Raw genomic sequence first — 14,452 nt, 5'->3', positions numbered from 1 at the left:
GAAGAACTCCTAAGCCCACCAAATATCCCAAAATTAGCAAAGTTTGAAGAGAGCAGAGGAGACTGGAAAGGGGTTCCATATAAGAACTGACTTTGATTTTATGAGTGCTGCTATTGTGGAGAAGATCGATGTTGTTGTGGTGGAGGAGCGGTATAACTCTGAGAAGACGAACCACCAGGATTTTGTGACTAACCATACATTTGGATAAATTTTTCAAACCACGAGTTATATAAATTGGCACATTATTCATGTATCACACTACTTCCTAATGTGTCACGTATAGTCGTAACATATCTGTCACAGTGTTCTATATTTCATTGGGGGGAAAGGAATGTGTAGCTAATTGACTTTAACTAGTTTATTTTTTTCCTTTCTCTTTGATCCTATAACACGCGTCTATTTGATAGTCAGGTCTTTCCCCGAGTACTTTTTCAAGTACCTCAAATTGATAACTACCATCAGATTTCGTACCACATATATCACTCTGAGATTATCTTTCAAGTACCTTGAATTAAATATTAATGTGGGATTATAATATTATATTATCAATTATGTGTTATTATATGTGAATAATTGAGTTTAAGTTTTCATTTATTTGATAGCGGAAATTTCGTAATTTTGACCCAGTAAGGATAAAATTGTAATTTTATTATACTAGGCCCTGATAAACTACATTATCATGTAGTGTGTTTGTTTTATTGTGTTAGAGGTAATTTTTGACAAGTTAGTGTGCTATAGTCACATCAGGTATTTTAGCTCGGACTAAGTTTGGGATCCAAATTTCAAGTCAAATGTGTATGGAAATTAAATGATGTTATATGATATTACATGTGTATGGGTTGTATTGAAATGATATTTATGCCCTTAGTGCTCTTTTTGGAGTGATTTTTAATGTTGAGGGTAAATTGGTCTTTTGGCCATATTATAGTGAAAAGGATAAGTACATTATTATTTGTTAAAATTGATGAAAAATCATTTTCAGTTAAGTTTGAAGCTTCTCACTGACCTCCTCCTCTCCTTCTCTCTCTTTTTTATTTTGTGGTTTTGAAACTTAGTGAATTGAAGCAAGTTTGTGTTGAATTTTGGAGTATTGTTGTTCGATTGAGCTTAGAAACCAGTTTGAGGTAACAATTTCTTTATTTTTTCTAAAAATTAAATCTTAGGGTTTCGAGTTTGTGTGTTGATGAATTAGTTTTGAGGTTTAATTAGTGTTGTTATGTTCTTAGGAGTTGAGATATTGAGTTTGAGCTATTCTTTTTCTTAAGCTTTGGTTTGTAAATATTGTGGACATTGTCCCACATGGAATAAATGTTAGAGAATCGAGTCATATATAAGAACATGGGCTACTCCACTCATTACCAATTAGTTTTGAGATGGAACCTTATGATTCTCAACATGGTATGAGAGTCATATCCTTTGCAGGCAAGTGATCCTATCTGATCCACACCAATACAGATAGTGACCATGTCCACTCTAATACGGTTTAAGATTGGTGAGCAAAAAATAGCCACCATCTTGAGGGAGAATATTGTGGATATTATATCCCACATGAAATAAATGGTGGAGAATTGAGCCATATATAAGAACATAGGCTACTCCACTCATTACCAATTGGTTTTGAGATAGAACCTCATGATTCTCAATAGTAAAAATTATATAGTTGTTATGTGCGAATTGAGCATGGATTATATTATTGTGAGAGATGTTATGTGCATGCATATACATTGTTTTGGGCTTAGAAATCGAATGCGTAATAAATGTTAAGTTTTGGATTGTTTGGAGCATTTTCGGGGCCCCTAAAACATGATTTTTTTTTGGATTTTTTGAACCCATGCGTCGTGGCCCTATTCATGGGCACCGCGTCCTCTTAAGTGAAAAATAAAGCATTTGCTTTTTACCAGGCACGTTGCGGCACTCCTGTGGTGCAAATTCCCCCAGTTTTTTCCCGAACATTTTGTGAGCTTGTGTTTGCTATAATTTTTGACTTCGAACTCCGTTTTCGAATGTTCATAATAATAAAAAAAAAACTAAAAAATAATGACGAATTAACCTCACAATAATGGTAAACCATCAACTATAAAACAAATAAAAAAAAACAATCTTATGACAACTAAGAACAAAATATAAAACTTTCAAAAAAAAGGGTCTAAAGCAGGGACAGACCATGTTGTATTAATGTGGGGAGTATAGCCCCCATTAACAAAAATATTGTATTTTAAAAAATTAAATGTAATTTTTTAAATTTAATAATTATAGATCAAAATCGTAGAAAAGCCTCCATGAAATTAAATAAATCTAATAAGAATGATTATAATATAAGTATAAATATTTTTGAATGATAAATAAGCCTTCACAAAGTAAAAACTCTGGGTCTGTCACTGGTCTAAAGAGCATATTTTTATAAAAAAATAAAATAAAATAAAACGTAAAATATTTAAAAAAAATTACGTGTCAAAGTATTTTTATAATTTTTAAATTTTTGATAATTTCAAAAATATATTCATTCACACACTTTCAAACAAAAAAGAAAAAGAAAGAGATAAATTGGTATATACATATGCTAATGCTATGGTGGCTCTCTATGTTTCTTGATGAGTAATTAGTTTTATTTGGTATGACTTGGCTTGGCATATAAATTGAGTGCATGCAACATGGACATGTGGTTTGTATAAATACTTATTAGTAATCAATGCATATGGTCTTCTTTCTCGATAGATATAGAATCTTGAAGATACATTAAAAATAGAGTTGGGAAAATTTTCTAGGCTATATATATTTTGATCAAATTGGAAAGCAAATTCGATTATTTTATTAAAATTTTTGCGTACTTCATATCTTTCTAAATACTTGTGCAAAGATTATAACTTGACTAAGTACATGTATTCAATACTATTGTCTCTAACCAACTAAATAATTAAAAAGCTACACTAAGTCCATAAAAGGACCAAATTAGTCAATATAAGGCCGAGTAAGATTTCTATAAATAATTACAAATAAAAAAATGGTTCAATTTGATATATATAAAAAAGGATTTGTCTCTCACCCTTCTAATGCACCAAAAGACGACCCTTCTACCTACCCTAGAATATTATCTTCATATATATGTAAACATTAATTTGCTCAAAATTTTGACCCCAAAACAATATAATTAAGTTTCTTCTATACTATCTTCCATTAATAATTAATATGGAAACATTTAAATTTTATTTGGGTAATCAAAATTTGCACGTATGAACAAGAAGAACCTTTTTTCCAAACTTTGCTTTTTGATACGTAATTTTAAATTTCAAAGGAGTTGAGTAAGTTCCAAGTTATTATTATAAAGATATAAGTTACACGTTTTAAGATTGTGAAATGCACTTACTTACAAAAAAATATATATGTTAATTATTCACTAAACCAAGCCAAAGCAATTAATGAAATTCTTTTGCTTTTCATTTTTAGCTAAGAGAAGAATATATATGTTATATTTCTTAGACACATGGAATAAAGGTTTATTAAATCTTTGGAATAATATTACCTTACACCCCATTATCATTTGATCTTTGTCTTAAAAACCCAAAAAAGCAAACTCTATCTATCTTATCTAAATGATAATGATGATAATGATGATGACATTTTTATTTAGATGAAAATTTCTTTCTTAGTTAAATCCAATTGAAATATTAAAACAAGTCCACTCTCACACGGGTCATGAGTCACTACTACTCCTAATATACTAGAACTACGTACCCTTCCCATCCACCAAGAGGCAGTACAATTACAAACCCCACCCCTCAAAACCAAAAGGGCCCATTCAGGGCCCATTTAAACCCACGTGCCACCTCGTGCCACGTGTGGGCCCATTAACGCTTCCAGGTAGCCACGTCACGAGCCCATGACGGTCCGAATAAACCCTGCGAGTGACTTGGTATATGCCGCAACGTGTCAATAAGCCTAGTCGGATCTTATCACGCATATACCAGAAGAGTCTTCTAATTGTCAAACTTTTTCTCTTGACCAATTACAAAATAGTAATTTTAATTTTTTAAAATAACAAATATAAATTAAAAGTAATTTAAAAAAACGAATATTCTCAAATAAATTCCTTTAAAACCAGTTTCTTTTATTTATTTATAAAGCTTCTAACAACATTCCAGTACTGGGTGGTAGCTAGCTTCATCTCAAAACCCATTTTCGAAACAAACTCGAATATTTATTATTATAAATACGATTAACCGTTTTCAAAACACAATCAAATTATTCTCTTCTTTCTTTTCGTTTTCAAAAATGGCTGGTTTCGTACGTACAAAGCGACTCAGTGACCCGCTCGACGCGCGAGTTAGAGATCGACTCGTCGGGAGAGATTCCGGCTCCGACCACGGCTATTCCAGCAGCGGAAGCGAGCACTCCGCCGATGAGTCTCCCTGTTTATCAGAACTCGTTCATTGTTTTCTCGAGGAAGACGAGTCCGAGTCAACTCGGTCTGGTTTTGAGTACTACGATTCCGAGTCGGAGCAAGTCGAATCGGTATCTGATCGAGTCGATGCGACCGAGTGTATTCTCAGGTCTACCGTAGCTAACAATGCCGATTCGTACAGGAAACTTCTTCAGGCTCATGTTTCCCAAGGCGTTGAAGCTTTTTCTCACATGAGATCTAACGAGGTAATGTTCAGGCGAAAAGTCATGTCGTTATTACGTGATTTGGGGCACAATGCCGCGATCTGCAAGACTAAGTGGGATTCCTCCGGTGGAATCACAGGCGGAAGCTACGAATACATCGATGCCGTACTAAAACCTAGCTCCTGGTCAGGAACATCAGCCGGAGAAACTCGCCGCTACATAATCGATCTAGACTTCGCGGCCGAGTTCGAGATCGCTCGTCCTTCGGCACAGTACACGAGGCTTTTACAGTCTCTTCCGAGAGTATTCATCGGCAATGGCGACGAATTGAAACGGATCGTTAGAACAATGTGCGACGCAGCCAAAAGATCGTTAAAAAGCACAGAACTCTCAATACCTCCGTGGAGAAAGAATCGTTACATGCAGAACAAATGGTTCGGTCCGTACAGACGGACGGTGAATCCACTACCGGAACAAATATCCCCGTCGGTGACTTCTCCGGCACCGACTCCCGTCGTGAAATGCCGTTGGGTGGGTTTCGATAACGCCGTCTCAGACGGCCACGTCAACATTGTCCGAACAAGATGATAAGGATTGCAATAATCGCAATTAATATATATAATATATTTTTAATATTAAAAATAAAATAGATTAATTAAACTAATCTCATGAGATATTGCTCTTTAATCTTTTATTATTTTAATTAAAAAAAAATCAAAATGTATGTAACGCGGAGAATGAACATCGTGTACATAGCGGCGTTACAGTAGTAGAAGAAGAATGATGTAAACGAGTCATTGAAACAAATCGACGCCGTTAAATTAGTCAAAATTTTGTAGGGTCGGATAGTTAATCGAGCGGTTGTAAATTTATATTATATTATATTAATAAATTAAATCAATTTGTTTTTTTTTATCCGTATAGGATAATATAAATTTATGATTGCGATTACGTGGCAGACAAGGTTTTGTTCACCGTAGAAGAGTAGTTTAGTTTTCACGAGCTATGGATGGATGTGACGTGTTTGATGAGATGTGTTGTATAGTTTTGGGTAAATACCATTTTAGATTCTGTATTTTGCAAAAGTTATAGATTGTTAAATGATAAAATGGACCTTGTATTTTCAAAAATAGTAAAAATAGGACCTGAGCTTAATTTTTGACAATTTTTTTTTAATACAACCAACTTGAAGACAATGCTTAATACGAACAGATACAAAATATAAACAGTTTTGTCATAGCACTTTTAGATCGGATTATAATTAAATTTTATTTTGACAAAAAATCAATTCAGGGTCCTACTATTTTAGAAAATACAGGGTTCATTTTGTCATTTAACAAAACACAGGGTCCAATTGATAATTTTTATAAAACAAAGAGTCCAAAATAGTATTTACCCTAGAGTATTTGAATTGAAATTGGGACAGTTGGCAGGGGATTGTTGTGTATAAATTGGCACCAAATTTATGTGATTGCAGAGACTACACGACAATATTTGGAGAGAGAGAGAAAGTGAAGAAGGGGGCAAGAAAGGGTTGTTTGGGGTGTTTTGGATAAGGTATTTTAATAATTGATGGGAGGGGACAAAGGCAAAAATAAAGCCTATTATATTCTTCCTCGGCCATTAATCTTAGGCTCATGGGGGGAGATGAACTCACCCAATCAAAATTGAGAAGGTGTCCACTCTTTCTTTGTACACAATAATCATGTGTTCCCTCTTTTCCTTTGATTACAATATAATACGATGGAAAAAGAATGTATACGAAGGGAATAGAAGTAGAATTAGAATTAGTGGTGGGGTTTGAGATTTATTTTATTAAATTACATTGCATTATACTTGTACTTATAAATAAAAACACAGCGTTCCACCCTTGTGTATTAAGGTTCCTAATTTTTGCTAATAAATTTTAATATGTATCAAATTATATTCTATGTATTTTTTCAGTAGTTAAAAATTCTTTTCGAATTATTGAAATTATTAAATTTATAGACTTCTACCTGATTTCATTCCATTTTACTAATATGGCGATTGTTCATGTACTGAATTTTATTCCCGAACTTTGATACTAAATCATGTCTTGTGAACTTTCAAAAGTACAAAAGTGTGTCTCTAAATTTTCATCCACATTAAACTTTGTTTAGTAAATGGCTCCTGGAGATTTGTAGATGTAGAGCGAAGGACTTGAGTAAAAGTGTGTTCCTATCCAATCTCCTTCACTGTTTCAGTTTGGAACCCTTTTGAGTCGATATCAAGACTTCTTCCTCTAGTTGTTTTAGATAATTTGGACAAACTTGGTGACGAGATCATTAGTTTTATTTTCTTTGTAATAATGGTGTTTAGCATCTTTTGTCTTTGTGACGTTGACTTTAGGCCGTTTTGTGAGCTTTGCCCCTTTGTTCTTCTAGATGCAGTTAGAGCTTTTGCTCCTCTTTGTAATTTGCTATTTGTGGTTTCTCTTTGTGAGATTGTGTGGTTTTTTTATATCTGATCTTATAGAACTTTGTTATTTTGTTAATCTTAATGAATCTCCTTAAAATAAATAACTAAAGTATAATTAAAAGAGATAATTGCAGCAAAAGTCTTCAAAAACTTAAGATTGATGCAGATTAGTCCCCAAAAATCAAAAAATTTGTTAGTCCATTAGTACCTAAGTTAAATAGTCTCTTAATTGCTACCAATATCACCACATGCCAAAGCATTATTAGTACACTTAATAAATATTATTAAAAAATTAAATAATTAGAAATTATATAAAAAATAAAAATTTTAATATTTATTTATTTTCTTTTTCTTTTATTAAAATTAAAAAAAAAAACATTATCTAAGAAATTAAAAAAAAAAAAAAATCCTATTATTAATTCTCAAGTCTCACCCTAATCCTCCTCTTCTTCTTCTTCAAAGAATCTATTAATTTTACAACAAAATAAATCTAATTAATTAAAAAAAAAACTAATATTCAAATCTAACTCGTCACTCACAAATCTCTCACAAACTCACCATTATGATGATTGCATCAAAACCATGGCTCCAGTCGTCGATGACTGAATAGAAACAATGCAAAAAAAAAAAAGATTAAAATATTTTGGTGTATACATAGTTATTTTTTTTTTATATGCATAGTAAAAAAATGTATAAATTTTTTTTTCGACAATATAAATTATTGAAATATTTTTATAAATAGTCATAAAAATAAATTACACCTTACATGATTATATAATTATAAAAAAATAGATTAAAAGTCTCTTAAATAGAGAGGTATGGAACAACTTTTAAGAAAGTAGGCATGGCAAAAAGATCCATTCATTCGGATCGGATCAGTGATCCGATCCGACGGATCATTACTGATCCGAAACATTCGGATAGTTATTGGATCTTGGATCAGATCCGACCCGCCCCGCTTAATTTTTTTACGGATCGGATCTGACCCGATCCGTTTTAAATATATATATTTTTTTTTTTTTAAAAAAAAAAAAGATTTTTACTTTTTAATATATTTTTTTAAGGTGTAAGGCCAGTGGAATACCACCATTGGACATATATGATCTACCCATACACCACACTATATATTATTATTCGAATTAATTACTCTCTCATTTAATTCTTATATATGTGTATATATATATAAATAAAAATATATATGCATACTGGCCACTCTATATTTTAATTATTTGATTATAATAATTATTATTATTTGCAAAATTTCCTATAATAAGAAAGTAAAGTAACAAATGTTATACACAATAGATCGATTTATGTATAGGCACTGTTAAATATATTAATTTGTACAATAATTTACACTTTTATAGTATATGACTTTTATATATGTATGCAACAATAATTTACATTTAATATAAACATATTATTAATTAATAAGAATAATATTTAATTTTTGTTTATCAAATAAAAATACTAATTAATTAAATATTATAATAATGAGTAATTAATACTATTATTTGACTCTTAAATATTTAATTATTTAAGGGGCATTTGGTAATATTTTTATTTTTTTTAATTTTTTTAATTTTTTAATCATAAAAATAAAAGTAATTTTTTGTTTTTAAAAAATATGTATTCTATAATCATTTTTGTTTTGTTTTTTTTTTAATTTTAAAAATTGATAAGAAAAATATCACTACAAAAAATCTTATTTTTAATCACAACAAAATTTGTGACTAAAAGTAAAAAGGTTGTAACTAATTATAAATCATCATTATTATGTTGTGACTAAAATAGGTCCATCACTAAAAGTATTAGTTACAAAAATTACAATTTGTGGTGACTCAGTATAAAAAAATCTTACTTTTATTATTAACATATTTATTTTTAAATATTAGGAGCCGTACACAGTAAATCTTGAAGACTAGAAGAACAGCATATAAAAAGTTTATAGTTAATTTCATGTATTTTTTTAGAGGAGATTTATTTCATGTAATCATCATACTACATTATTATTGATGATTATATTAGTGGAATTTCTAAAATTTGGTAAATTATTTTTTCAATAGTAAAATTACATTTTTATGTGATAAGAATTTGATATATTTTTTTTTATTGATTTTGACAAATAAAATAAAAATATATAAGAAAAAAAATGATGCATTATTAGTTCTTAAACAAATAAATTTTGAAAAAAAAAATATAAATTTAGATATAAAATATATTTTTTTTAAAAAAAAAAAAAAAAGTTGGGTCGGATCAGATCCGATCCGTATAAGGCGGGTCGGATCAGATCCGATCCGAGTATCTAATCCAGCGGGGCGGGGCGGGGCAGATCCGTATATGACCTGGATCAGGTTGGATCAGAGTCGGATCAGATCCGACCCGCCCCATTGACATTCCTATAAGAAAGTGTATGTTATATTATTTTGTACAATTAAATGATTTGCTGAATTTTTTTTTTGATAAGGTGAGGGTGAGTGCATTACTCTAAAATGTACTATCATTTTACCAAATACTTACTTTAAAAAACTATTTACCAAATGATAATGGTGATTATGTGGTATCACTTGTGTGACTATATATGTAGTACTAGAGATATGTCACATAGTAAATTAATTAATAATGATAGTGACCCCTTCTTATCTTCTTCAAAACACCAACATGTGTTATAATTATCTTAAATATACATTTATTCATGATATGAGAGGTGGGGTTTGTGGTTGTACTAATCACATTACACAGTCAAAGATTTAGTTATAGACTTTGTGAAAAAAGAAAAAGTCTTATTGATATAACGTCAGTCATATTGTAAATTTTCCTAATGGATTTAGCTAATATTTGTAATCATATTCAATTGTCACTCATAACATATAGTAATAATTAGTTCAATTTTCAAAGTGATCACCAACTAATCCTTTCATAATAATAAGTTCAAAATTTTCTCTTTATCATCCGAAATAGAAGATTATTTCAAATAACTTATTTATTCTATCTTTAAAATATTATTAATTTTTTTTTTTTATTTTACAGCATCTTTTTACAGTATACCATATATTAATTTCTTTAAAATACATTATCAAAATTCTATTTTTTAAAAAATTTTGTTATATTTTATTTGTTTTAAATATATAATATTAATATATACACATGACCTCATGCAAAAATAATTATTAAAATACAAAATAATTAATTAAAATGTTTAGAATAATAAATATTATTCTATAAATGTAAAACATAAATGATAAATTTTAAAAAAAAATTAAAATAAAAAATAAGTTTAAAACATCTACTATAATATAACGTGTTATTGATACAGTTTTTTAAAAATTTTAAAGCTTCTACAGCTCCTATCACATTAGTCTCCCTTGTGTAAGCCCTAGGCTTTTAGGTATTTTTGCTTTTCTTTTTCACAATTAAAGTTAAGGGAAAAAAACAGGAATATTCTAAAAATGGTAAAATATTACAACAATACTGTGGGCCGGCCCAATCAACATTTGTACAGCCCAAAATGAAAATATTACAAAAATACCACTTGCCCTTACCTTCAAACTCGCACGTCACAAACGGAGAGGATGAATGAAGCTCCATCGATGCAGTCGGCCACGCAACCAGAATGAAACCAGATCGAACGTAAAACAACTGTAAATCCCGTCGAATTTCAATAGGAATCGAACAAATCCAACGATCTAAACAGAAATTTTTTTAAAAAAAAGAGCAGGACAACCGTGGAGAAACTGAATTTCAACATTTGATTTCGGTTTTTATAGTGCAATATCACTCAAACGATCGTCGAAAATTCAGATTGAAGCAATGTAAATCTGTATTGAACAGATCTGGAGCTCCCCCTCAAATCCAAAAAAAAGGTATGAACTGAATTTTTTTTTCAACAATGATACACAGCATTTTTAGTTGCATTCTGGTTGATTCAATGGTGTGCAACAGGCAATACATATGGTAAAAACCAATAAACAAGAACTGATTATGATTAAGGAAACAAGGGATACTAATAACTTCGTTTCATTTTTTTTTTGCGTTGGCTTACAGTTGCATTATCGTTTGAAAATGGTTTCGAAATCATGAAGAAGTGTTATATGACAAGTACCAAGAGCTAGCATATGCACAAGGTAAGATATATGTTAATGGTAGCAAATTAGTTTTATAATAGTTGTAAATCGATCCGATTCGAATAAACATGATGAAAAATGACAATGCGTTATATCTATGTAATTTTGGGGATAAAATCGTTGTTTTTCGGTTGGTTTACGATTGCATAATCATTTAATAATAGTTTCATTACGTTTTTTTGCAGGAATTTATCGTGGAAAAGATAGAGTACGTAACGAGTTTGAGAAATGGTTAGTTTCCCAAAATTTAAATGAAGTTTCTTAATAGTTTTATTCTCGTTTCTTTGTAGTTTATTAACTACCAAAAAAATGGCAAAATCGGGAATCCGGGACAGAAACACAATGCTTGAACAAAGGAACGAGAGATAGTAGTAAGTTTGTACTCTATTTCATAACATAATAAAACCAAGCTTTAAAATTCGTTGCCTCGGACTAATAACAATTGCAAAAACACAGAAAGGAAAGACATTCCATTCCTAGTCTTCTACAATGGAAAATTCGATGATCGAATGAATTATGAAAATTATGAAGCCAAAGTGGACACTACATTTCGCCAATTGTAACTATGAAGATTTGCAACGAACCGAAAGATGTCCCGGAATGCAACCAAGAAAACACTCGTTTTGCAACCGAAATATCAAGTGAAGGAAGGATACCAACCATTGAGGATAAAGGATGATCAAAGCCCGCATTTCTACATACAACTCAAACTCGAAAGACCCCGACTTCACAACATACCCAATGTGTGTGAATGTCATCAACAACCCCACAACAACCATCGATGCAACATTCTTTGGAAATGACAATTCATTAATTACACATAGAAGCGCCTTCCAACCAATCGAATACAATGCAAAGAACAACGAAGACTCAACAAATCAACAACATATAATTGAAGCAAGAGTACCGAATTTGGGGAAGAAAGTTTTGACTTCATGGACTATGCAAAACTTGTGGCAGAGGAAATGGTTGAGCAACCGGAAAACAACAAAAAGGAACCGTAAATCACAGATTATGACGAACTACTAATCACGTATCCGCATCATCCGTAAATAGAAGAAGCACAAATATACAAAGACAAAGAAACACCGCAGAGCGTGCTTGGTTTCTATGCAATTAGGAACAACTTCCAATTCGCAGTTAAAAAATCATGTGCAAAAACATACAAGATTTGTTGTTTGGATCCAAAATGCAAGTGGGCACTAACAAAGCATCCGTAAACGGGCCAACAAAGTCATTCATCATTCGAAAGTACGACGAAGGTGATACACACTTGTGATCTAAACATCGATTTGCCGACAAGAGACAAGCTACAACGAAATTGATTGGAAACTACATCAAGCCACGGTTCACCAACATAAAAACAACTCAAACGCCACAAGACATCGTAGGAGAAATGAAACACAAGTATGGGGTCGAATGAACTACATGAAAGCATGGAGAAGCAAAGAAAGCACGCGCAAGAAGAATTACGAGGAAAAGCCAACGAATCATACAAAGTTGCTGCCCGGCTTTTTGCACATGTTGCAAAAAACTAATCCCGAACAATAGTGGACATGGAAACAGAGGATGACAACAGCTTCAAGTACTTGTTTGTCGCACTGGATGCATCAATAAAAGGATGGAAGAAATGCAAACCTATAATAGTTGTTGACGGAACTTTCCTTAAATCAACATATGGAGGTACACTGCTCTCTGCTTGTACACAGGATGCAAATGGGCACATTTTTCCACTAGCTTTTTCTGTTGTGGATTCAGAAAACAACAACTCATGGCAATGGTTTTTCACAAAAGTGAGAGAAACATATGGGATTAGAGAGGAACAGTGCTTGATCTCAGATAGACATGAGAGCATAAGTAAGGCAAACTTGTCAAGTATTTCCGTAAATCACACATTGCTATTGTGTATACCACCTCGTTAAGCAACCTAAAAGCAACCTTCAAGAAGAATGCAAGCAAGCCGGATAAACCATTCTTCGCCGCTAACGACGAGCATACACAGAGAGGAAATTTGAATACCATATGAGCGAGTTGGACTTGGACATCCGTGTAAGACCATATTTACAACAAGTTGGATACCACAAATGGTCAAGATACCACCGCAAAAACAACAGTATTCAACTATGACTTCAAACATTGCCGAATCTCTAAATGCAAAGAACTTGGCAACTAGAGAGCTACCAATCACAACACCGATGGAGTCATTGAGAGCATTGATTCAACAATGGACATACACAAACAGAAAAAGCACAGAAAACAACAACATTTTTAACACCTACAGCAGAAAAGAAATTAGTCGACAACTTTGTGGAATCATTGACAGAAAATGTAATGACATGTTAATTATTTTAGTTGCATTTCAGTTTCTTTATAGTTTGTTTTTCGTTGTCATACATATTAACAGTTTCACACTTAATCCGCAGGTAAAACCAATAAACGAGACCATGTTCGAAGTCATTGAACTAACCAGATCATGGGTCATCAACCTCAAGGAGAAAACGTGCAGTTGCAACAGATTCCAACTTGATGAGTTACCGTGTGCTCATGCGCTTGCTGTTATAAAAGAGATGAACTTGAATGTTTACAACTACTGTTCGGGTTATTACACCACGCGAACATGGCTTGAAACATACAGCGGCTCAACATATCCGGTACACAATCACACAACTTGGGATGTGCCACAAAACATAAAAGATATCATTGTTCTGCCACCAAACCAAAAAATAAGATCTGGAAGACCAAGGAAACGAAGGTTTTTATCTGAATGGGATACAAAAAAACATAACAAAGCGGCAAATGTGGACAACACGGACACAATCGAAAGACATGCAACAATCAAGCAATAAAATAGATACATATGAAATATTTGAATTGTTTAATTTTGTGTGCAAATTCAAACAAAGTTGATCTGTGATGCTCTAAATACATGGGATTTCATTTTTATGAAATTTGAAACAGATTTTTAATAGTTTCAAAATCGTTTTGTTACAGTTGCGACCCTTTGTAAAATATTAAGTACCGAATGACTTATTGTTTACAGCTTTAAAGGCGAACAATCAATAATTGATAAAACATAACTTGAATAAGGGAAAATAGTTAACGGAATACGAAGAATAAATATACATTCATAGCACTATTTAGGAAAAATGAAAACATAGTTTGTATTTAGTTGGTTAATAGTTTCTCAATAGTTGTGCGACCCTATATATGAACTTGAACAATTAAAAAACCACAAAACTTTGGGAAATACAAACCTATACAATAAAGATATTATAAGTAGTGAATGT

At 31.7% G+C, this 14,452-nt stretch overlaps 1 protein-coding gene and 1 long non-coding RNA gene across 2 annotated transcripts; both read left to right on the top strand.

Annotated features, from left to right (window-relative positions):
• The first annotated feature begins 4,096 nt into the window (after positions 1-4,096).
• LOC133037488 (uncharacterized) lies at positions 4,097-5,517 on the top strand. Its single transcript, XM_061114912.1, has one exon. The coding sequence runs from the start codon at positions 4,270-4,272 to the stop codon at positions 5,188-5,190; it is 921 nt and encodes a 306-aa protein (XP_060970895.1). The 5' UTR covers positions 4,097-4,269; the 3' UTR covers positions 5,191-5,517.
• Positions 5,518-13,407: 7,890 nt separating this feature from the next.
• Positions 13,408-13,835, top strand: LOC133036578 (uncharacterized). Its single transcript, XR_009687171.1, has 2 exons — positions 13,408-13,493; positions 13,589-13,835. It is a non-coding gene; the product is annotated as an uncharacterized LOC133036578 (long non-coding RNA).
• The last annotated feature ends 617 nt before the right edge of the window (positions 13,836-14,452 follow it).

Source organism: Cannabis sativa, chromosome 4 (assembly GCF_029168945.1).
Source record: "Cannabis sativa cultivar Pink pepper isolate KNU-18-1 chromosome 4, ASM2916894v1, whole genome shotgun sequence".
Classification (NCBI taxonomy): Eukaryota; Viridiplantae; Streptophyta; class Magnoliopsida; order Rosales; family Cannabaceae; genus Cannabis; species Cannabis sativa.
This window is presented reverse-complemented; position numbering and strand designations above follow the sequence as displayed.